This window comes from Gracilinanus agilis, chromosome 1, assembly GCF_016433145.1.
Source record: "Gracilinanus agilis isolate LMUSP501 chromosome 1, AgileGrace, whole genome shotgun sequence".
Taxonomy (NCBI): domain Eukaryota; kingdom Metazoa; phylum Chordata; class Mammalia; order Didelphimorphia; family Didelphidae; genus Gracilinanus; species Gracilinanus agilis.
The window spans coordinates 195,816,996-195,841,357 of record NC_058130.1 but is presented as its reverse complement, the minus strand read 5'-3'; the positions used below and the strand labels follow the sequence as shown (position 1 = coordinate 195,841,357).

The 24,362-nt window shown below is 34.1% G+C and overlaps 1 protein-coding gene across 2 annotated transcripts in view; it reads left to right on the top strand.

Annotated features, from left to right (window-relative positions):
- LOC123233386 (retinal dehydrogenase 1) overlaps positions 1 to 24,362 on the top strand; it is a 161,381-nt gene that overhangs the window by 5,706 nt on the left and 131,313 nt on the right. The window contains exons 2-6 of one of the 2 annotated variants that reach the window (XM_044659503.1): positions 5,593 to 5,697; positions 16,288 to 16,428; positions 19,754 to 19,883; positions 23,270 to 23,331; positions 23,894 to 24,022. In XM_044659503.1, the coding sequence (XP_044515438.1) occupies positions 5,593 to 5,697; positions 16,288 to 16,428; positions 19,754 to 19,883; positions 23,270 to 23,331; positions 23,894 to 24,022 (567 nt within the window). The remainder of the gene's footprint in view (positions 1 to 5,592; positions 5,698 to 16,287; positions 16,429 to 19,753; positions 19,884 to 23,269; positions 23,332 to 23,893; positions 24,023 to 24,362) is intronic. The other variant, XM_044659512.1, reaches the window with a different exon arrangement.

Here is a 24,362-nt window from a genome sequence, read left to right as displayed (position 1 = left end):
GAGGTCCTGGGTCCAAATCTTGTCTCAGACACTTCTTTGCTGTGTGCCCCTGAGCAAGTCACTTAACCCCATTTGCCTAGCCCTTGCCATTCTTCTACTATGGAACAAATTTTGACTATTCTAAGAGAGAAGGTAAAGGGGGTTATTTTTTTTTAAATAACCATTCTTCTCTTTGAAGAATTTTAAGTAATCCTTTAAATAGAATGGTCCCTAATGAATTTAAGTGGCTAGCTATAGATTGGTACCTGCTGGAGAGAGAGACAGGAGTTAGAAAATTGAAACTGAAGTATTAGAAACTACTTTTATTGGAAAACTAATTAGAAGTTGAAATAAAGTATACCTGAAATCATAAATTGAAAGTTAGTAAATAATCCATAATATTTGCAAATTTGTCCTACTTGAAACTTCCTGGGAATACAACTACATCATATAAATTGAGGGATGCCTATATCCTGGGTGACTATTCCACTTTATAGTTATTTTTAGCTCCTGAGAAGTTCAAAAAGACAGTGCATACAGTTGCTATTTTAATTACACAAGGAACAAAAGGCGACACCCAGGAGCACAATCCCAAAGGACTAGATTTAAAGAACTATATGGCCAATCTTGGTTACATAAATTACAAAATGCCTTATGTCATTATGTATTACAATTAAAGCACATGCCCCCAAACAGTTCAAATGAAACTGATACAGTTGCCTAAACTTGAGGTCTCCTTGTTTTGATTTGCTCCCCTGGATTCAGTGGTGTCAAGGTTTTAAGTAAATATTCTTTGTAATGCAGGTGTAGAAAAGATTTTTGTACTTTTGGTTCTATTATAATCAATTTATTTTCATTTTGCATGTGTGGCTTTTAATTGAAACATACTGTGCTATAAACTCCAATGACTAAAAGATAAATTAAGAAATTAAGACCTTACGGCATTTTGAATATAGATACCAAGCTTTTAGCAGGTATATTTTTTGTTTTATTTTGTAAGGCACAGGATAGATGGATGAGGCTCCCAAAGAGAGATATTATTTGGCTTCCCTCTCTTCTTCCCTGCTGAGCAAAAATAAAAAAATAAAAAATAAAAAGCAAGCATAAAGGATTGCCAATTTGTTAATGTTTAATTTTTTCAAAAAATCATTCTTAGAAGCTGTTCTCAGACTTGAAATACAAAACAGAAATAAAAGTGTTTTGTTTTTGCTTAATTTTTGCTTTGTTATCTTTTCTTCTACTTTATTTTCATTCATTCTTTTATTTTCAATGTTTTTGTTCTTTTTCATTTTAAATCCTCATTTTGTCCTTTTTTCCATCCTGTTTTCTCAGAGTCTCATTATTGCTTCCTTCTCTGCTTTTTGTTGTATTCTTGCCCTCCAAAAGGGATAATTAATGATTCTGGCAAAAATCAATAATCAGAATATCACAGGTCATCTGAATACAGATTTAAAACTGGAAGGGACTTTAAAAGTGATCTGATCCAATCCCTTCATTTTTAAAATGAAATAGTGTCTTAGAGATGGGTAAGGAATATGGTAGGCAAAATGGATAAGGCAAAAGGCAGAAACAGGTAAGGCAAAAAGTGTCAGAAGCAGGATATCAACCCAAGTAGTGTAACTTTCCTCTGTACTATTAGAATTTTAGGCTTCATAGTGTGGTGCAATAGAAAATGAGTGGGATTTTGGAGTCAAGGGACTTGGGTTTAAATATTAACTCTGTCATTTAATACCTCTATAACCTTAAACAAATAAATTTACCCCTGGAGCTCAGTTACTTCATCTCTATAATGGAGTTTAATTAAATGCCTCAAAAGTGCCTTCCAGCATTAATCTATGATATGTAAAAGAGTGATACTAATCAATCAAACTTGCTTTCCTGAATTGTTGTGAGGGGAAAATCACCTAATGGTGATAAATAAACAATGGTAAGACTTTCAGTAATAGTTAATAATTTCAACACATTTTCTTTCCAGTAGTCATGCTCAAGACTTTGAACTAGATGTCCCTGAAGAGTCTCTCACAGTTCTTTCCATAATCGTATTATGTATCTATTAAACTGAAGTTAAAGCCTCTCTACATGTCTGCTGATGTGTTGAGAGACAGAATCAGATGAGGGACACGGTATCTTATGCTCCCTCCCTTTGCAAAGTCTCAAAAACCATACTTCCCCATATTTGAAATTTGTGAATGCTTCAGGAAGCTTGAACCTTCACATTAACAAATGCAATGCAAACAAATGAATACAAAATAAATAGCCCCGTCCAAATGAAAGAGAGATGTTCTGGAAGAGAAAACAAGTAAACTCACAAAAAAAAAATCTATTAAAAGTTCCTCTTCTGTCCTACTTTCTGTTAAACTCTAATAATAATAATAGCTTGCATTTACTGAACCATATGAGGTTTTAAATAATATTACCTGCCTTATTACTTTTGATTCTTACAATAACCTTTTGTGATAGGTACTGCAGGTATTATTATAACAGACAATTTTACAAAGAAGGAAACTGAGGCTCATAGAATGTAAGAATCTTGCTTTTGTTGCATGGCTAAAAATGGCAATGTTGGCTTCTAAGTTGATCCTTCCCAACTCTAGGTCTGGAATGTTTTCCACTGTACTGCTCTTGTGTGATTGCCTCTCTAGTCTATACCTTGTCCTGCCTTTAGGTGGTGACAGAAAGCATTACTATAACAATTACCTGCTCTGAGTTTGGGTCCCAGAGGCAGACTGCTATGTTGGAAAGATATCTGGATTCGGAGTCAAATTATTTGCTTTGGAAATCTGACACTATCACTTAACAGCTATGTGAACTTGGGCAAGTTATTTAATCTTTCCTTGCCTCAGCCTCCTCATTTGTAAAAAAGAGTTAGAGTAGATGACCTCTAGAGTCTCTTCTAGCTTTAAATCTATCACGAGATCATTTTTCTACTCTATCACTGTACTGGGCCATGCATATGCACTATGTAAACACTAGGAGCCTTAGGTTCTTTGTAAAATGGGATTATTATACTCCCATTTTACTTCATGGGATCATTCTGAGATTCAAGTAAGACATGTATGTGAAAAGACTTTTTTTATGAACAGTAAAGTATTAAGTAAACATAATGTTCTCAGCTTTTATTTCTTACTGGATCTCTATTTAACTTAAATGAGGCTTTTCAATTCTTATATTTGGTTCAGTCTTGGTTCAGTCTTTCCCTTATCATCTATTTGTCATGTCTCAATATTTTTCTATTTACTTTTATTCTTGTAATACTTAGCAAGAAAAATCTGATACTTCAATAAATGTTTTTAGGTCTCCCATCATTAAGTTCATATCATTGGAAGGTCCACACAAACTTCATTTACTAGATAAGTATTAATGTTCTCTTCCTGGTACAGTGTAGCCCAAACTTTAGTGCCTCTAAGAGGTGAGCTATCAAGTTATGCTCACTGGAAAAAGAGAAGCTGTGAAACTACCTGCCTTCCCCTGAAATAGATCACTTAACTGATATGGAGGTTCCAGATTAGCCAGCCTGATCCTGTTGCTTTGGGGCATTGCATTATACCCTTCCTCATCAGAAAAGTGCCAAGAGATAGAAGGTTTTCTCCTAGCAGAGTTCATTTCCCTGCCTTTAAGTATACTTTTAGAAGAGGAACCTGCTACAATTTAGAACAGATTGGCCTCTATCTGGCCCAGGAATATTTTCTCTTAAGCAGGCCATAAAATTAAAGCAAGTGAACCAAACTTCAGATGCAGAGACCAAGGCGAAAACCACAGAACATCAGGGGAGAAAAGGAACAATGTTCAAAAAACAATGATTGGGAATGTACAAAACAGGAAAAAAATTCAAGGGAATAGACAACATTAAGGACTGATACAGGAATGCCTCCCTCAGGACATAACCGGAGAAAGAGACACCTGCTCCATTAAAATCATAGATTAGATGGCCATAAATATTTTCCAGTATGACAAGGACAATGCAGACTATAATGATATATGATATAATGTATATTATAATATAATTTAATAATAATAATATAATGATATAAAGATAATGAAGAAGATAAAGTCTTTTGAGCCAAGTTCCAGAAAACAAAACTGAAAAATCCAAAAACTTTATGATGTTGCATAACAATAATCAATCAACAAATATTTTGACCAATGCTAATTTGGAGGCTACATGGCAGAGATGGGTAGTTGTATTAGCCAATAGTGACTTCAACATACATCCCAGACTAGAAAAGACTAATAAGGTTCACCTATAAACCCTATCCCAAATGCCATAGCAAAAAGAAACTGTGATGATACTTAAAGAACTTGTGAAGGTTATGTGTGATATCCAGAAAGCAAATAGAAGGGTAACTGAATACTTAGAATATCCACCAGGCAGTGTGCTGGCCTTATATGTGAACCTTTTTTCACTGAACCAGCTATCCTTGTCTCAGTTGTCAGAAGATGACTGGAAGCAGCATCCATATGGATGAGGAAGGACTGAGACAAGAAGCAAGGAAGTTATGCTATAGGTCTCAAGCTCTAGTCTCCTGAAGGTATTTTACTATTGAAACAATGAAAGATATTGGAGCTGTGCAATGGAATACTGTATTGGACTATGACTGATTCCTCTAATAGTACCAGGAAATAACCAATTCCACCTGGAACACATCATTCTATAACTGTGAAAGCTTTACACAATAACTTTGAATATATGGATCAAAAGCAGACCTGAGATCTAGTAGGAAATTGATTTTAATGGTGAGACCTCTCCCTTACTTTCTTGCTCCTGGATTGGGAATGAAATTTTCAGCATCAGCATCAAGCACATGGAATCAGTAGAAGTACTAATTCTCATTGAAGATCAAAAAATAGTTTGAAGGCACTTCGAAGTAGGATACCACAGTCAAATACCACAGATACCACAGTTTAAATTGATAAGCAGAAGAGATTTTAAATAAAGATAATTTAATAAACTAACATGAATCAAAAGACCCTAGACATAAAAAAATAAATTTGAGAGCCAAGAATTCAGGAAACATGGGTATATATTATCATGTATACCATATGAGCCTCTTTTTGATCCTTTAGGGTTCCTCCTTGTATTTAGGGTATTTAGGGTTCCTCCTTCAAATTGTCTGTGAGTGAGAGATTCCCCTAGCCCACTGCCATGACCTGCTTACATGTGTATGTATAGATGGAGACATCTATCTTGTATTCCTCTTCTCAGAATTCTAAAAAATTCTAAAAAACTCATCCTATTATTAAGAACATAAAGTATAGTATAATAATATGCAATTATACAGGTGGCCTTAGCCCTCCAAATTCTTGCAACAACTTGTAAGAACTGAGTGAAATCATTTGGGGACTTCATTTCACCATTATAGGACTTGTGTGCAATCTAGAATGATATTTTCAAAGTATATGTTATGGTTTACATTTTTATGTGCCCAAAATTAAGTAAAAGGAGAAGAAGGAATTACAGAACTGTAGTATCTTTGAGTTGGAATGGTAGGAAAGTGATATCACTGAGACATGAGTAAGATGTTTTGAGTGTTTCCATTTTAATCACTATGGGAAATTTTCCAAGGCCACTACAATAGGTACATAACTTTGATTTCCTTTTGTATTTTCCAATAGATATTTATAAACAATGAATGGCATAATTCAGTGAGTGGCAAGAAATTCCCAGTTCTGAACCCTGCTACTGAAGAAAAAATTTGTGATGTGGAAGAAGGAGATAAGGTGAGTTTTCTTACATGAGAGTTATAAGGAAAGCTTGCTTTCTCTCTTTAGTCTAAGTTTACAAACCATTTAGTCCAAGTTTACAAACCATTGTGTATTCGTTTCATTAAAAATAAATAAATGTACTGGGCAGTATGTGATTTAAATTTGGAAGAAATAGAAACCATAGTTGAACACCCTTGGTTTTATAGATAAAGAACTTGAGGTCCACAATGAATGACAATTGCTCATGGGCAGTAGTAGGTGTCAGAGAAGGTTTAAAGTACAATTATTTTTACTCAGTCCATTTCTCTATGAAATTTATATCTACTAGAAGGTCAACAAATATTTATAAATATCCTTGATTGTTCTTCATAGATAATTTATCAATAAACAATTCCCTTGATATTCTTTTTTTTTAAACCCTTACTTTCCGTCTTAGAGTCAATACTGTGTATTGGTTCCAAGGCAGAAGAGTGGTAAGGGTAGGCAATGGGGGTCAAGTGACTTGCCCAGGGTCACACAGCTAGGAAGTGTCTGAGGTCAGATTTGAACCTAGGACCTCCTGTCTCTAGACCTGGCTCTCAATCCACTGAGCTACCCAGCTGCCCCCTTCCTTGATATTCTTGATTGTTTTGTTCTTCCAGATAAATTTTGTTACTATCTTTTCTACTTCTATGAAATAATTTTTTGGTAGCTTGATTGATATAGCACTGTGTCTGACATAGACTTGGTGCTATGTAAATACCTATTCCCTTCCCTTTAAGTCTGATAAAAATAACATTTTAAGCTGTTAAAAGCAACATAAAGATTTTAAAATGTGATCATTTACATCTCATTTTTCCTATTGTCATCCTATATTCTTTTTGTTATTACTAATTACTAATAATTACTGCTCTGGGCCATTGTTGGTGAGAATAGCCTTATATTAAAACATCATTTAAAACATTGAATATAGTGTGGTATTTTTTCTTGTACAAAAGATGCATAATGCACCTAAGAATTAACTTTTTTCTCTTTGTTGAAGATGGGAGAATAGGCACATCATTAAATAAGGGAAGGAAGAGTGCTTAGTTTGAATCCCAGTTAGGATTCTGGGTGGGAACTGAGCCATTATTCTGAGTTCTCAGATTTAAGCATAATAAATAAAAAAATATATAGATAGGACTCATCTCCATTCTACATGTTTCTATTATCTACATTATCTACATAATTCTATTATCCACCCATCTATTATCCATCAAGCAAAAAGGGAGGTATAATACAACTAACTGTAGAGTTATAACTATTTACCCATAGGATCATTTTACAGATACATACACACACATATATGTGTATATACACATATTTAAACATATATCTATACATACATTTATAGATATATAGATGTATACATGAATATATTTTTTGTTATTTTTCTTTATAATCTTTATTTCTGAATATTTTTATCCCTATTTCCTACTCAGAACCATCCCTCCCTTGCAACAAAGAAATTTTAAAAGAGCCCTTCTTGAGTGCTACTGCTGTTCCTCCACAGATATATTTGTTCCTGCTTTCATGTCTATTATTTAGGTGTAACAATTGGCAAGCATTTTTAACTGACTACTGAGTGTCAGGCACTCTGAAAGTTGTCCATTCAAATTTGTCCATGCACCTACAGGTACTCACCTATCTATTAATGCAATATCTATTAGAAAATAGAAATTCATTAGAATTCCAGAATATCATAGATTTTCTATGGCTACAACTAAAACAGGTAGGAATTGCCTCTTGAATCACCAGACTCCATATTTAACCACTGCCCTCTTTCTAACCATGCTATCTTATTATAATGTAAACACAAGGAAGGCAGAAACTAATTTTTTTGTTTTTGTATTCCTAGGACCTAGCACTGTGCCAGGTACATGGCAGATAACTTAATAAGTTATTCTTTTTTGTTTTGTTTTATTTTTTAAAACCCTTAGTTTTTGTTTTAGAATTGATATTAATTAATGTTAGTTCTTAGGCATAGAGAGCTATAAGCACTAGACAATGGGGGTTCAATGACTTTTCCATGGTCACACAGTGAGGTCAGATTTGAACCCAGAACCTCCTATCTCCAGCCTGGTTCTTCATCCACTGAGCCACTCAGCTGCTCCTCAATAAGTTCTTCTTAAAGTATATCAAACAGAAGATTTCTGATTCATTTGAGAAGACTCTATGGAAGGGTACTGCGTTACTTATTGTTCATGATTAGGAAGGCCAATAAGCTCTAGCTGTGTTGGGGTTAGGTTTCATATGTGAGTAGCAGTGGTAAGCAGTAGTGTAGTCAGAGGACCTGAGTTCAAATCCTAGTCCTCTATATATGACCTTGGGTGATTCACATAATTTCACTGGACCCCAATTTGCTCATCTATAAAATTATATCCTTGGGCTAGATTACCACTGAGATCAGTGATCTTCAAGAGTAACTATAAGGGCTGAACTCTGACAAAGTTAAGAGTTCAGTCATGCTTGATTTGTGCTTATCTATTTTCTCTGTCAGTGTCATTCTCTTTTCTCCTAAGACCTATCAATCTCCAGACACTTCAATAATTAAGTTTTCTAACTATATTAAATCATATTATTGCTATTTCTTAGTGATATTCGCATCATTATGCAAATAAAGGCACCTCTAATAGTGAAATGGCAAGTAGTGCCATGAATACTTACAGGCGGCAGACCCCCTCAAAACACACTACAAATGTCATCTGTTAGTAAGGCTAACCAGGGGCAAGTAGACATAGGGAAACCTAGAACTCCAAGAGAATCCGAGAAACCGTTCTAGATATCTCAAGAATGGGTTTATACTGTCTGGACAAAATTATATAAAGAAATATTATCAGATTTCAAAGGTTTGGTGTTCTCTAGCACCATTTCTTTAATACTAATAAAGAATGCTCTCTCACATCAGAGAGACCTTCTAAATTTACAGCAAATACTATCTGCTTTAGGTCAGTTTGACAGTTTACTAATCAGGAGAGGTGGTGTGACTAGAGTGGACAGAGAATTGGCCTTGGGGACAAGAGAGGTGGGTTTAAGTCCTAGCCCTATTACTTACTGGTTTTATGACCCTGAGTAAGTCCCTTCACCTCTTAGCTCTTCCAGGCACACACACACACATACATATAGTTATTATGTGCTATGTTATTATTATATAAAATATATATCTTAATATTATATATCATATATAACACTATTCTAGGCAGTTATATAAGAGTAAATTCTGAAGCAGGTACAGATTTTACTTTGAGAGTGAATGTTTTCATTCAGGGAACACTATACAAATGAAATCATCATAGGACCAGAAGGAAAAAAGGATGACAATTAAAAAATATATATTAGAAGGGGAAACATTCCAGTTCCTAAGAGTTAAAGCATCAAATGATAAGTATTCCAAAGTGCCTGCTACACGTAGGATAAGATATGACCCTAAGGTTTACATTTTGGGGTTTAGGTTTTAAAGGATATTTTTTAAATTAATAATATGGAAATAGGTTTGGAGCGATAATACATGTATAACCCAGTTTGTCAGCTCTGAGAAGTGAGAGGTTAAAGGGGAGGAGAAGAACATGAATCATATAACCATGGAAAAATATTTTTTAAATAAACAAATAAGATGTGATCCTGAGGCTTGCCTAAAAAACTATGACTGAATTTGCCTGAAAATCCTAGAAGTCCTGGTTACCATTCTATCATTAAGATGATTATAGATTTCTCCAACATCTAAAAGTTAACTTGCACAAAAAATCAAATGATCTGGATCACTTTCCTATTAAATCCGTCAGGGCATTCCATTGTTCCCTTAAACCTCCTCAGTATTCTTCATTTAGTTTTCACTCTTCAGAGACAGTCTAACAACTCGTTAAAAAAAAAAGTAAATGGTTGCCTTTGAGCACATTGGTAGGTTTGCCTTCTGTCCAACAATTTTGCAGACACATGTTCAATGATAATAGCTGTTATCTGCATTCTGCATTGCTTAGTGAGATATATCAATTTGGTAAATGGCTCAGTCATTGGAATCCTAATATTCTGGAAGTGACTCTAGATACTATGCCAAAATGTTTTAGCGAATTAAATTGTGTATAGAGTAGAGCTCACAAAAGCCTATATACAAAGTTTGTTTTGTTTGATTTTGCTTTCCTAAAATAGCTAGGGACAGGGTGGAGAGGAACAAATAGAAATAACAAAGTATAGACTCAGATGTGGGTGGAAATTTTTATCTTTTCAGTTCAACACTTTCTTTAGGTTATATTAACTAATTCTGAGGCAGCTTATAATAATGCTGTATGACTTCTTTTACTTACTACATAATCATCAAGATCCAAAGTGAATATTCATTTTTAAAAGTACTCATTAAAAAAGGAAATGTCACTATCAGGTATAAAGGGAGTGAGTAAATGTGGTTCCAGAATATGTTTTTTAAAAATAAATTTTCATATTTAGTTTGACTTTAAATGATTTTAGAATTATTTTAATAATTATAGTGACATCTCTTCAGTGTTAATGTTTTTGTAGGAGATGTCTTATTTCTCAATTCTAAATGGAAAAAATAACACTGAAACCCTTATGAAATATGACTGATGCAAGAAAATATTATAATTAAAGATGAATAAAAGGTAAAATTTAATAATGATGTGGAAAGAAACTAGACTAAGAATTAAATTACCTACAGCAAGTCAAAACCTCTAGAATATTGTCTTCCCATTTTAAAGTTAATGTAATACATATCAACTTCCCATAGTTATTTTGTAGAGAATACTAGTACTAGGTAGTATTAGAGGTAAACATGATGAAAAAATATGAAAAAATTCTTCTATAAATGTGAGGTGGCATTGATGCATAAGGTCTGACCATGTCACCCTCCCCCAACCCCTTGCTACCCAGTAAATTTCCATAGTTTCTATTTCCTTCAAGATCAAACATGATGTACCCTCGTTGGCATTCAAAGTCCTTCATAACCTGACCGCAATCCCTTCCAGTCTTCTAACACTGTACCCACTATCATTTATTCTGCAATTCAGCGACATTGACCTTCTCACTTTTCTTTTTTTCATTAAAATTTTTTATCATACTTTGAATTCTTCGGATTAATTAGAAGATAACTTGAAAACAAGCAAAATAACATCAGATTAAAGAAAAAATATAACACAAATATAAGATTATATATTGTATAGTACACATTTTATTATATGATATAAAATACATTACACATATAAGATGACCTCTGAACATGCACACATTGGTCAGAATGTCAGATGGATAAAATAGATATGTAATTTAGAGTCTGTTCTGCTTAGTATCAAAGGGATCCTGTAATTTTTGCCTTCGTGGGAATTAGAGAATATTTGTGGCCAACCACTCATTCCTTCATTTTCCTATCTCCAAGGGCTAAAATTTGATATGCTACATTTAAAATATTTTTAGTCTACAAGTCCAGTGGTCTTTTAGGAATTTCAGAATAAAATTATTTCAGAATAAAAGCCACTTTCTCTGAACATTCTAAAGGAGAGGGAATGATATCACTTACTCTTGGCCAGCTTACCTTCTTCCCACCTAATACTAGCTAGAGAAAAGATAAACACAAATATTTACATGAATATATTTATAAAATATTATTATCACAAACACATTATCAAAGAAAGAATAATAAATAGAAGTCAGAGAAATTATAGAGATTAAAAGAGTAGATAGAATATTTAGAAATTTTTAATTGTATATGACTCTCCATTATCCCATTTGGGGCTTTCCTCGCAAAAATACTAGAGTGGTTTGTCATTTCCTTCTCCAGCTATTTATACAGATGAAAAACTGAAGAAAACAGAGTTAAGTAACTTAACCAGAGTTAATATACCTTGGACAAATAGCTATTAAGTGTCTAAGGCCAGATTTGAACTCATAAAAACAAGTCTTCCTGATTCCAAGCCCAGTGCTCTGTCCACTGCATCACCTAGTTGCCCAGCTAATAGAATACACAAAAATAATTGAACTCTTTTATTTAGGGAGAATATCAAGTCAGTGCAGAAGTCTCTATTGAGATTGGGAATTAAGAGAAAACATTCCCCATGTGTCTGAGGTTCAGCTTGCTCCCCTTTCTCATGCAAAAGTTCACACCTCCTCTTTAGTACTTCTCTGTCAAACACTGAATCTCCAGAGTCTCTTCACACTTAGGGAATTTCACAGGCTCTAAGGTCTCCCAGACAATCAGGAGTCACAGTTCTTTCAAAGGTAGCAGCATCACAGAATCATCCTTTAGGAATTGCTCCAACCTGTCCTTGGGCAGGGATATTACACATTAATGAATTTTTAAAATTACTCAAGATGCAGAACAAACAGTTGCAAAATATTCATATCACCACAGAAGATCACTGGTATAGTAATTAAGTAAAATATGGGGAAATAACTTCTTCAGTGACATTTTTTGTTTATCTTATTGATATCTCTGGAGATTCCTTCTGATAAAAATGTATATCATCACTTTTAAAAAACATGTCACCTCTCAAATCTTTAAAATATAATATATGAATAATATTTTATATTCTCTCCATGAATATATAGATAATATTTTATTTCTTATATTTGTAATTTGTGATATCTGATATTCCTATATGGATGGATATATATATATGTATATATTTATTATGTATTTGTAGCAGATCTGATACCCTTGCACATAGATATTGCTATCCTTATTGGATATCCTTCCACTTCAGTTAAAAGGCTGAAAATTTATTGGGGATAGAAGGCCTCCTATTTTTTTTACCTTTGTGTCCTCAGTGCTTTGAAATTAGCAGGTACTTGATAATTGTTGTAGGATCTGAAATAGAATTTAATCTACCCATAAAGTTGGCAATGCTTATAAATGGGCATGAATTGTTCTGGTTGAAGCTTCTTCATGGGGTTCATCTTGGCATGGCTGTCTCCTTATTTAAATATTCTACTTATAGAACTTCCTCCTAGTATTATTAAGAGGATCAAATGAGATAATATTTCTAAAGTGTTTTCCAGAATGCCTTGCACATAGTAGATGCTTCAAAAATTTTTGTTTCTTGATTTCCACCAGTTAAAGCTACCTTATCTCTCCTTCAAGGAACCTTGCTATAAACTTATCAGATGTAGCCATTTCAGTCCAGGGGAGAAATTAATATTTCTAAACACTCATGTCAGGGCAGGATGGGCTTCCCTAACTTCTTTCAAGTGTCAGTTAAAATCTCATCTTCTATAGGAAGTCTTTTATGATTCCTGCTTAACTCAAGTGCTTTCACTGTCCATTATTTCCAGTTTAGTATGTTTGTAACATATATGTACACAGTAGTCTGCACAGTTTTCCCCGTTAGATTGTAAGATTCTTGAGATCAAGGATTGTATTCTGCCTTTCCTTGTATCCCCAAAGCTTAGCGAGGTATTTGGTACATAACAGTTATTTGATAAAAATTGATTGACTGATATGAGACTCAAGTGTCAATGAAACATACAAAAATTCATGGATTATGTTATTATTCATTTATATCTATGAAAAAATATCTGAATCTGTACAGTAATGATTCAAATTATATCCCCCAAAACATAACTATATACAAAGAAAGCTTGACATTACTGTGAGGGGAACATAGCATTATAATGACTTTAGCCTCCAAAAAGGAAAATGTACAAAGTATATGTTGAGTGCATTAAGCAGAGTGGAAGAAGTATAAAATGAACAGGAATTGTGGTGGTTCATTGCTATCGTGTACTTCTTTTCAAGACTGATTACTTAATTTCAGTTGTGCAGCAAGTCAGCATCAAGGCAGATGATAATATGCAGGTCTCTTTATTGTCTTTTCTTTAGCCACCATTTAGTTATGTCCTTTTCTTCCTTTCAGAAATCTATAATAATCACATTCTATTAATGTACCTATCATATCTAAGTGTGTGGAGTGAAATTCGCGGGGTGGGTCTCATTCCCCCATGAGTCACTCTAATGAGCAGACAGGAGACTTGATGCTGGCAGAGTTCATGTGGCTTTATTCAGTGGGGAGGGGGATAGAGTGAGGGAACACTGCCTGGGGATAGGTGTCAGCATTCTCATAGTAAGGGTGGAGAGGCCAAGGGTGAGAGAACACTCTCTGGGTATCCTCACAGGGGGAGGTGGTGGAAACATAGGGAAAAAGAGAGAGAGAAAGAAAGAGAGAGAGAGACAGAAAGAGAGACAGACAGAGAGACAGAGAGACAGAAAGACAGAGACAGAGAGACAGACAGAGAAAAAGAGAGAGAGAAACAGAGAGAGACAGAGAGAGAAAAAGAAAGAGAGAAACAGAGAGAGACAGAAAGACAGAGAGGCTCCAGAGTCTGAGAGGCCTTCAGAAGTAGTGGGCCAAAATGCCTAGATTTACTCAGTTTTTATAGGAATCTAACACATGCTATCTCCACTTTCCCATCATCTGTATCTTATTCTACCCTTCTTCTTCTATCCTCTTTAATCTTTCCCAACACTTCTGTGTGCCTTTTTTTTTTATCTTCCAACATTTCCAAGCATATGGGAATATTCCTTAGGTTTGCAATTTGTAGTTGAGTCAGGCTTTTAGGTCTTTCCAAGGATTTGCAGCTTTGCAAAGATTCAGGCTGAAAACACTCTGAAACATTTCTCAGGGTATAGCAGCACATTTCTTGGGCTATAGCATTCAGGTTGAAACATCTCTCAGGCTTTGGCAACATTTCTTGGGCTGTAGTAATTATTGCAATCATTTCCCATGACATGTAGTTAAGATTATGACTTGTAAGTTTTGAGATTTCTTTCATAGAAATTTGGGATACCCAAATGTCTTCCCATGGGAAAGAAGAGTGCGAGGGGGGTCGGGGGGACAGTCTTTTAGCCACATTTGAAGAGAATATAAAAGGCCTATCAAAAGATGCTTGGGAGTGGGGATTTCGTCTACATTTCAAAAGGAGAGATTGATATCTCCTAGTGGAGGGCACCTAACTTCTCTGTTTTTCTATAGGAAGTTGCCAGTCTATGATTATAAATACTAATCAATGTATACTGGAGAATAATGCACAATTTCATCCCACACAAAAGGATGAGAATTCTTAATTTTAATTAGTAATATTTGTCCTAAAAAACTAAATAGCTTTATTTTGCAGTGGATAGACCTCAGAATTTAGAGTTAGGAAGACCTAAATTCTAATATTGCCTCAGATACACACTGCTGTATGACCCTGGGTAAGTCATTTAACTACAAGGAAAGGTACAGGTTTGTTTAAAAAGAGAACTCAGAGAAGTATAAAATATGTTCTCTGGTAGCATTCATTATGTTTTTTTCATTTCTTGCTGACTTACTTTCTTTTTTTCCCATGAAGAGCAACATAAATATCTATAAAGGATTGTTGTAATTAAGGTTTATATTTTACTGTGGTTCTTGCCTATCAAGTATCAAGTAAATGTCTCTCTCTCTCAAGGTTCCAAATTAAACTCATATAAATACTAATCCTCTAAAATGTTAAGCAATAAAATATTGTTGTTTAATGCAACGAATAGATTGTATATTTCCTCTGAAAAACTTAGAATTAGGCTCAATTAAATGACAGATATGATAGACAGCTAGAGCAAATTGAGAAGAAAAAGAAGTATGCATTTTCTCAGCTGCACATGGATAACACTTTCATTAAAATTGATCATGTATTAGGACATTAAAACACCAAACGAAATGCAGAAAAGCGGCAAAATAAAAGACATGTTTTTCCAAATATAATGAAATAAAAATTACATTAAAAAAAAACCTTGGAGACATAGATTAAAATTAGTTTGAAGCTAAATATTTTCATTGTAAGGAAGGAGTGAATCAAAGGACATATCACTGAAACAATCAATAATTTCATTAAAAATAATGACAAAATGAAATGACATACTAAAATTTGTGGGATACAAAGCGTGTCATGTCTCAATATTCTAAGTAACTCTGGTGTCCCATGCTATATATATAGCTTTTTTATAAAGAAAAATATCAATGTAACAAATTTACACTAAAATATTAAATATGGAGTTCTATATACAAACATGTGCATATGTACACAAAAATATGTATGTAAACAGAGAGAGAGAGAGCAATAGGTTTTGAGTAAGGGATGAACACAGCATCTGTCATGAAATGAGCCCTGCATTTGAAATCAGATTTGGAATCAAATCCCAGTTGTTCCACTATATAATATTGGCAGGTTCCTTCAATTCTCTGGGTATCATTCTCCATGGTAAAATAAGGAAAATAGGCCATTGTAAGTCCATTCTATATTTGCAACAAATTAACCTTAGAGAAGTAGTAAACTTTACATGTGAAAATAAAATCAAAATTGTCAAAAGGTCCCCTCTAGCCCAGAATCTATAATCCTCTGATTTGAAATTACATAAATTGACATCTGGAATGTAAGCAAATCTGTGAAAATAAATATGATGTTTACTCTTTTTCTATGAAATTTCTTCTAATGCTCTTTTGTCTGAGTGCTTTTATATTTCTTATCCATCATATGAATTCCACCACTATGTACTGTTCCAAGGTCAAATTATATTGGAAAATGCTTCAAGTATTTTTCTTCTAAAAGTAGCTTTCTTTGACTTTTTAGGAGGATGTGAACAAGGCAGTGAAAGCAGCAAGGGAGGCTTTTCAGTTTGGGTCCCCATGGCGAACAATGGATGCTTCAGAGAGAGGACGGCTTCTGAACAAACTGGCTGATTTAATGGAAAGGGAACATCTGACCTTGGCAGTAAGTATGCACCAGATGAAGCAAGGGATTGGTGGATTGGTAGAGGTCTCAATTGTACTCTTTCTGTCAGCTGGTTTTGTTTGCAATGATGACTTCATGTCCTCAAAAAAAAAAATCGCATTATATTAAAAGGAATGCCTTTTGGGAATATATTTCTCTTCTTTCCTCTGATGAAGGAAATCTTACTGATCATTTCTCTTCTAAATAGTAGTAGTAGTAAATAATGTTTATATGGAAACTTTAAATGATTATAAAGCACTTAATCACAGAATTTTAAGTGTCTAGAGAGTAGCTAGTCCAATCCTTCTACAACTTATCAAAAAATGTCATCCCACTTTTGCTTGAAGACCTCCAATCATTACTCCCAAGGAAATCCATTCCATTCTTAGATAACTTTAATCTTCTAAGGAAAATTTTTTAAAGAGTCTAAAATTGTCTCATTGAAATTTCAGCAATCTATGATCTAGGACCAAGCAGAAAAACAAGTCAGATTCCCTTTCCATATAGTTTTCTTTCAAATGCTTGAAACCCTTTTGGCTACCACATAAAAGAGCTGACACAGATTGACTTTTCATCCTACTGAAAGGTCATAAATCCTGTTTTAAAAAATTGCTTTCTAGCTCAATACCTTTCATATTTTTTATCTGTGAAGCAAATTCTTCAAGCTCTTGTCTATGACAAAATTGTTTCTGTTTCTGCCTCCATTGTTTGTCATCATAATATTCTCCATTATGCTCTCTTCTCTTCGAGAATTTACTTATATAATTATTTCTTTTTAAACTACTAGAGTCCTTTACCTCCTTTTTTATCTATCTTCTTTTTATGAAAAAAAGTTTAATTTTACATATTTTAGCCACGTACCTCCTCATTTTACCTAGATTTGGAGATATCTATGAAGTCAAAATAATCTATTTACATTATAATCTCCTGTTCAAATCGATTGTTACCCATATGTTGTACATTACTGCATAAATGCTTCAAAGTATGTATTCTATTGCTTGTAATTTTCTTGGATTCTTTGTTCTTTGAAATTCTGGGCAAACCACTAATATTCTTTCTAAACTATTACTTAATATGGTAATATTAGTTTTGAAAGCAGTTGGTCTCTCTTTTCTTTTCAATCAAACACTTGATCAAATTTGCTAGACTATGGGAAAACTGATTCTTAGCAATCTTTTTTATGTATATCTTATCTTTAACCAAAATCCCATAACTTGTTTTTTTTTAAGTTATGGTCCAGATATAAAGCCATTTAATCCAATTTTCATGCATCTTAACCAAGTTTTTACTATCCTTTCAATGTGAGATTGGTATTAATTAAAATTTCACAGAAGAAGAAATTCAGGTTTAACAAGATTATAACTTCTTTAAAGTTTATAGCATCAGTAGATTTTAATATGGGAAAAATGTTAATGATCATTTACTCCCAGATGTCCTTACTTTCTAGATAAAGAGATTGAGAATCAAAGGGGAAAATTACTTCTGTAAGCCCACAAAGGTAGCAAGTAGTAGAGGCATCATTCAATTCAGGTGATCTAATTCCAAATCCAGTATTCTTTTTATGTATAAGGAATAAAAGTTAGATTTTATCACATTTATTCACCCAAAGCATTATGTAAATTATCAAGCCTCTCACAAACAATTCTGTCCATAAAGATGATAAAAGAAAATCAATAGATGAAAAAAATGATAATGAGAGTTTTAGTCTGTAAATTGTATCTTTCGGGATACAGATAACATTTTAGTTACTTAAAGCTTGGCAGTAGCAAATTAAGGAATATGACTCCCAAAACCAAATCTATGGAACTTCTAGAAATTTAGAGCTGAAAGTTATCTTAAAAGACATGTTGTTTGAAACTCTTAATTTTTTTGTAAAGAAAATTTTGTTATGCATGAAGCATGCTTAGGGAGTATTCTCATTGAATCTTCCCTTTTCTTCTCTGGAGATTTCAATTAATCTAATCCACAAATCATGCATTAAGCTCTTATTGTGTACAAGATGAGACACAAGGTATTGACAGTACAAAAATAGAATGAGACTAAGTCTCCCAAAACAACAAATATTAGAAATGCTACCTACCTTGTCTACCAAATAATATTGTCAGTATCAATTAATGTGTAAGATCAAGGGGAAGAAAATAAGCATTTATGCAGCACCTATTATGTACCAGATACTATGCTAAGTATTTGGTTTTTTTAAAAATATATTATCTCACTTATTCCTCAGGACAACCCTGTGAAGTAGGAAATATTGTAGTAGCCATTTTGCAATTAAGAAACTGAGTTAAACACAAGTTAAGTGACTAAGGTAAAATGGGAAATGAATGTTTCAGAGTGGATTTGAACTTGGATTTACCCAGTTTCAAGCCTAGAATTCTATCCATTTCACCACTAGAAGCCTGATAGTTGATCCACTAAAGTAATTAATAAGAAAATAGCTTATAAAGTGTAAAGCTCATTATCAGTATTATTATTATATTGGTATTATCAACAATATTAGTATTAGTATTATCAACAACTTCCCAAATCAATTGCCATAAAAAACTGTACCCAGTATTTCATATGAAATAGTCGATATAATTTTGAAAATTATGAATCTCCAGGATACAAATTATTCATTTTCAGACTATCAAGTGTCTGTTATGTTTGAAGCACTGTTCTTAGCAGAGGAAGAGATACTACAATACTATAATTATGACAATCACTTTCCATATTGAGTTTACAGTCTACTAGGAGCTGAAAGGGAGAGAAGAATATATCATATATAGTAATCTTTCTTATTGATGGACCCCATCATGTCATTCTCAATAGTTCCTATTACTCACCATTAACTATCCCCCAACTGCTACCAAAGCCATCTCTAATAATGCTTTGTTCTATGTATTTTCCTTTCAATCTGTGAAGAATAAAAGATCATCTGATGACATACTTCAGCACTAATGTATCTCTCAGGGCATGTGATAATCCCCTAAAGAAGTTTTCTAGAGTAATCACAACAAAGAATATGTGATTTCATCAGTGGGAGGAGCTCCTGACCTGCTAATTCCCTCTGTCCTAAAAAGGGTGATTTATTTTGGATAGGAGCTATAGTATTACTATAAGCACAGAGAGCTTGAGACATGACCAGGGAAACCCTTCTAGTAGAAAGTAGAAGAAAGAGTTAAATCCAGTTCTTCTTGAGTTCAAGCTTCCCAATCTTCCTGGTACTCTGTACTCCCCCTTCATTACAGTAGATTGTTATCTGAAATAGTATTAGTGTAATATTTCATTTTAATATATTGATAAGTATATGAAACTCAATTTGGGGTCTAATCTTTCTTTCTAGACAATGGAATCAATGAATAGTGGAAAACTCTTTTCAACTGCCTATCTAATGGAAGTAACTTCTGCCGTGAATACTTTACGCTACTATGCAAACTGGGCTGATAAAATTCATGGTCATACAATCCCAATGGGTAAGTCAATTTGAGAAGCACCTTAAAAATATCTACATTAGCACTTTGACCTAGAGTTATTTGGGGCATAATCTCCAACTCTTTTCCTCCTTTTTTTCTAGTCTGATCTCCTTTGCTTCAGTCTCTGACAAGGATTTTTGGCAGTTTCTTTGTCAAGGTCAGCCCCTGCTAAACATTCACTAGCTCTGTGGTGGTGAATCTATGGCACATATGCCATAAAGGGCATGCCGGGCCTTCTCTGTGGGCACACAAGCCATCACCTGCCAGAGTTCCTTACTGGAAAATAAGAGGGACTCGAGCAGAGCTGCTTCGTTCCCCCTCTCCACCATGCCTGATGACATTTTTCACATTACCCACCCCTTTGCCCAGCAGCCCAATGGGAGGGGTTCTTTCTCTGTCTAGTGTAAGGGAGGAGGGACACTGGGCCCATGGCAGACTGTCTCTGGGGGATGTGGGGTACATACAGCACGTGGTCTGGGAGGATCATGGCATATTGTCTCTAAAAGGTTCTCCATCACTGCATTAGATCTATTCCTTTCCATTATATATAGCTGGTAGCACTCCATTCTCTCTTGAATCTTTAACCTTTGACTTTAAATATACTCAAGTCTCCTTCATCCTTAAAAAACTGTCACCAGAGCTTACCATTCCCTTCATGTATCATCCTCTACTTCTCATCCTTTCTCAGCCAAAATCCTTGAAAAAATTATTTGCATTAGTAGCCTCCAGGTCCTCCCTATTTACTCCACAGTTTTTGCTATCCTCCTTCCATCCTTGTCACTAAGCTGACACTGTCTGTAACTGCCAAATCTGATGGTCTTTTCTCAGCCCTAATGCTCTTCAATTTCACATCATTAAACCAATCTTTCCTCTTGGATACTTTCTCTCCTCTCTACATTTTTATGACATGATTACCTTTTGATTTGACTCCTAACTACCCATCTGACTGGTAATTCTAAGTCTCCTTTGCCTGATTTATCCGCATCACATCTTCTAACTAGGTATGTTCTTTAAGGCCCTTATCTGACTCCTCTTCTTTTCTCCCTATATATTCTCTTTTGGTAAATTCATCAGCTTCTATGGATTAAATCCATTTCTAAATAGATAGTTCCCAGATTTATATATAGAGAGAGCCACAGTCTATCCCCAGAAATTCATTTCCACATCACCAATTACCTATTGGGTATTTCAAACTTGTTATAACAGAGATAATTTAAATTGAACACATCTAAAATTTAATTTATTATCTTTGCCCTTAAAGCCTCCTTTTTCTGTCAAAAGTACCACCCTCCTTCTTCTCTGTCATATTCATTATCTTGAACTCCTCAGCTCACATACAGAATTAGTTGCCAAATCCTGCCATTTCTATCTTTATGACAATCACTCCACCCAAAGCCTTCTCTCCACTTACACAGTTATTGACTTGCTTTAGGTCTTTATTATCTCTTCCCTAGATTATGAAAAGAGACACCTGATTGGTCTACTTCCCTTGAATCTTTCCTCTCTTCAATCCATGTTGCCCAATGTTGCCAAAGTGATTTTCTTAAATTGCAAATCCGACCATGTAACTCCTGTATTCAAACAGCTCCAATGGCTTCTTAACTCTTTAAGGATCAAATATAAATTCATCTATTGAGCATTTAAAGTACTGGGTCCAATCTATCTTTCCAATTGCATTAGACATCCCTTTCCTATTCTATGCATTCTAGATAAACTAACCTTCTCTCTTACTCATTCATGACACTCCATACCCCTCTCTTACTCATTCATGACACTCCATACAGCCTCTGTAATGGCTGTCTCCTAGTCCCCTAAAATATTCTTACCTTTGCCTCAAAAAGACCTTTTCTTCTTTAAAATTTAGTTCAAGCTTCTGCATGACACCTTTCCTGGTCTACCCAAATTCTTTTGTCCTCTCTGCTACTTTGTTTTTACATATTTTGTGTGCTTATTATTATATATGATATCATGTTTATATATAGTACACACAAATATAAATATATTTCTATTTATTAATTATACATTTATGCTACATATATTTTATGTGCTAGTTGTCCCCCTCAACAAAATGTAAGCTCATCACAATTAGGGATTATTTTGATCTTTGCATGTTTATTCCAAGATCCTACCTAGTCCACTCCAAACTGACATGTAATAACTATTTGGGGAGGGATTGTTGATTAATAATGACAAATTACAGTTGCCAGGTTTGTTAAGGTTTATTTCAAGCTTTTGAAAAATTCAACAAAATTATGTTACTATTATTTTTGGAAATATTTTAATAAATATTAAATATAATATAATAGGAAATATACTACAATACAATAATTATTGAAAAGAGTGACATTTGAAACACAAACATACACCCACACATAGGTCAGAGTTTTCACCATTTGCATTAATTTTTATGTCTTAGTCTATGAGATCTTTTTGGTTTTTAATCTGCAATGAAGGATACATTATGTTTATGTGTCAAGTAATAGTTATCTGGCATTCTTTCCTTGCTCCAATAACAGAGAGACACAACATCAGCCTTGTTTGTACTGCTGATTTAAACTCTTGCTGGAAGTTGTCAACCTAAAGAAAGATAAAAATGAGCCTGAGGCCTTGAGTCTCAATTTATATAGATGTGAAAGAAGGTATTTTTTGTTTACTTTTGGAAAACAAGAAGTCTGTAGAATTAACTAAGCTAGTATTCAGAAGAGAAAAAAACTTAAATGGTATATGATAATCTAATATATTGAATTACATTTATTTCTGGGTTTTGAAGCTCAGATTTATTCTTCAGATCACTGTACTTATTCTGTTTTTTTCCCTAGAAAATTCAACATCCCACCCAAGAGTATCTTCCATTATAGGATGATAGAAAAGTGAGATTATGGGCCCTATCTTGTCTAGGAAATAGGAACCAGCTTAGGCCAGGTGTATCTGCAAGTAGAATAACAGAATCTGATGGAGGTTGTACCACTACAGAGAGAATTTTATCACAAACATTTTAGAAATCTTGAATTCTCATTTAAAGTTAAATCTTTGATATACAGCTTCCAAAATGGCATCTTATCATGCTCCCTTGCCTACTTGACTCCTACATACATGTCATTTCCTGTTTTTTTTCCAATTTATTTTCTAGAAATCTTTGCAAATATGTTTCAGAATGATTGAGAGGTTGAATTACACAACCTTCTGGATCCTATCCAGCACCTATTTATGTAGTTGTTCTGACATGGTGACTTAGATGCATGCAAATCACATTGAATAACAAACAGAATTATAAAAACCTTTTATTTAACATTGAGAACGATTGTCCTTGTTTATTTTCTCTCTCAATTTCAGAACAATATATGTCTGATATATGGTTTATTGTCCTTTGTGTTTATTTATTTTAGATGGAAAGTTTTTCTCATATACAAGACGTGAACCTGTTGGTGTCTGTGGCCAAATCATTCCTGTAAGTTGCCTCCACCTATAAGACTTTGAAAACTCTCTCATTGAAGAGTGAACCACTTTCCCTCTACAGCACAAAGGAGTGTTTAAAACTGTTATTGTAAAAAGCATTTGCAATTAGTCTACTGTACTTAATTTTCCCTTTGGCTAAATAATTTCCAGAATATAAATCAGGAATCCTTGAAACAGTTTAGGTCACTGGAGTATTTTCTAAAATTATAAAAATCATTGAATCTAATTTATAATCTTATGACAATCATCAATATTTAAAGGCATTATTCCAAAAGTGGGTTTGCTTGTTTTGATTTAAGTGATCTTTGTTACATTCCTATCCAATATGTTTCAGGTTTGCATAAGTTCTTTCAATTTAGTGTGAGGTAAGGCAATAAGGATAGAGATGGGATCTAAGATTTCATTGGTAGAGACAAGTAGGTGGCTCAGTGGATAGAGACCCAGGCCTAGAGTCAAGAGGACCCAAGTTCAATTCTGGCCTCAGATACTTCCTTGTCGGGTAACTGTGGGCAAGTTACAATTGCCTAGCCTTCACCACTTTTCTGCTTTTATAGTGGAATTTCCCTTTACTTATGCTTGCTTGGAAACTTGGACCTGCACTTTGCTGTGGAAACACTGTGGTTGTTAAACCAGCAGAACAAACACCTCTCACTGCTCTTCACGTAGCATCATTAATCAAAGAGGTAAGTGTGCTAAGTCACTGCTCAAAACTATCTTCTTTGTGAAAAACTGGATTACTGCTCTCCCTAAGAATCATTCTTCTATCATCCAAAGCCCTTCATTTGTATTACATGAAATCAATACTTCCCCTCTTTGCAAATTGGCCAATGGACCCTGCCCAAATATGAAGAAATATAAAAATTGTAGATGCTGACTTCAGATAATCAAGACAAATGTAACATCCTGATGAGCATTAAAAGAAGAGCAAAGAGGGGCAATAGAGGATAGAATGATAAATAAATAGATGGATAAACAGGGAGAAGGAACATGTATATACCATTCATAATTCACTCCCCTTTCCTG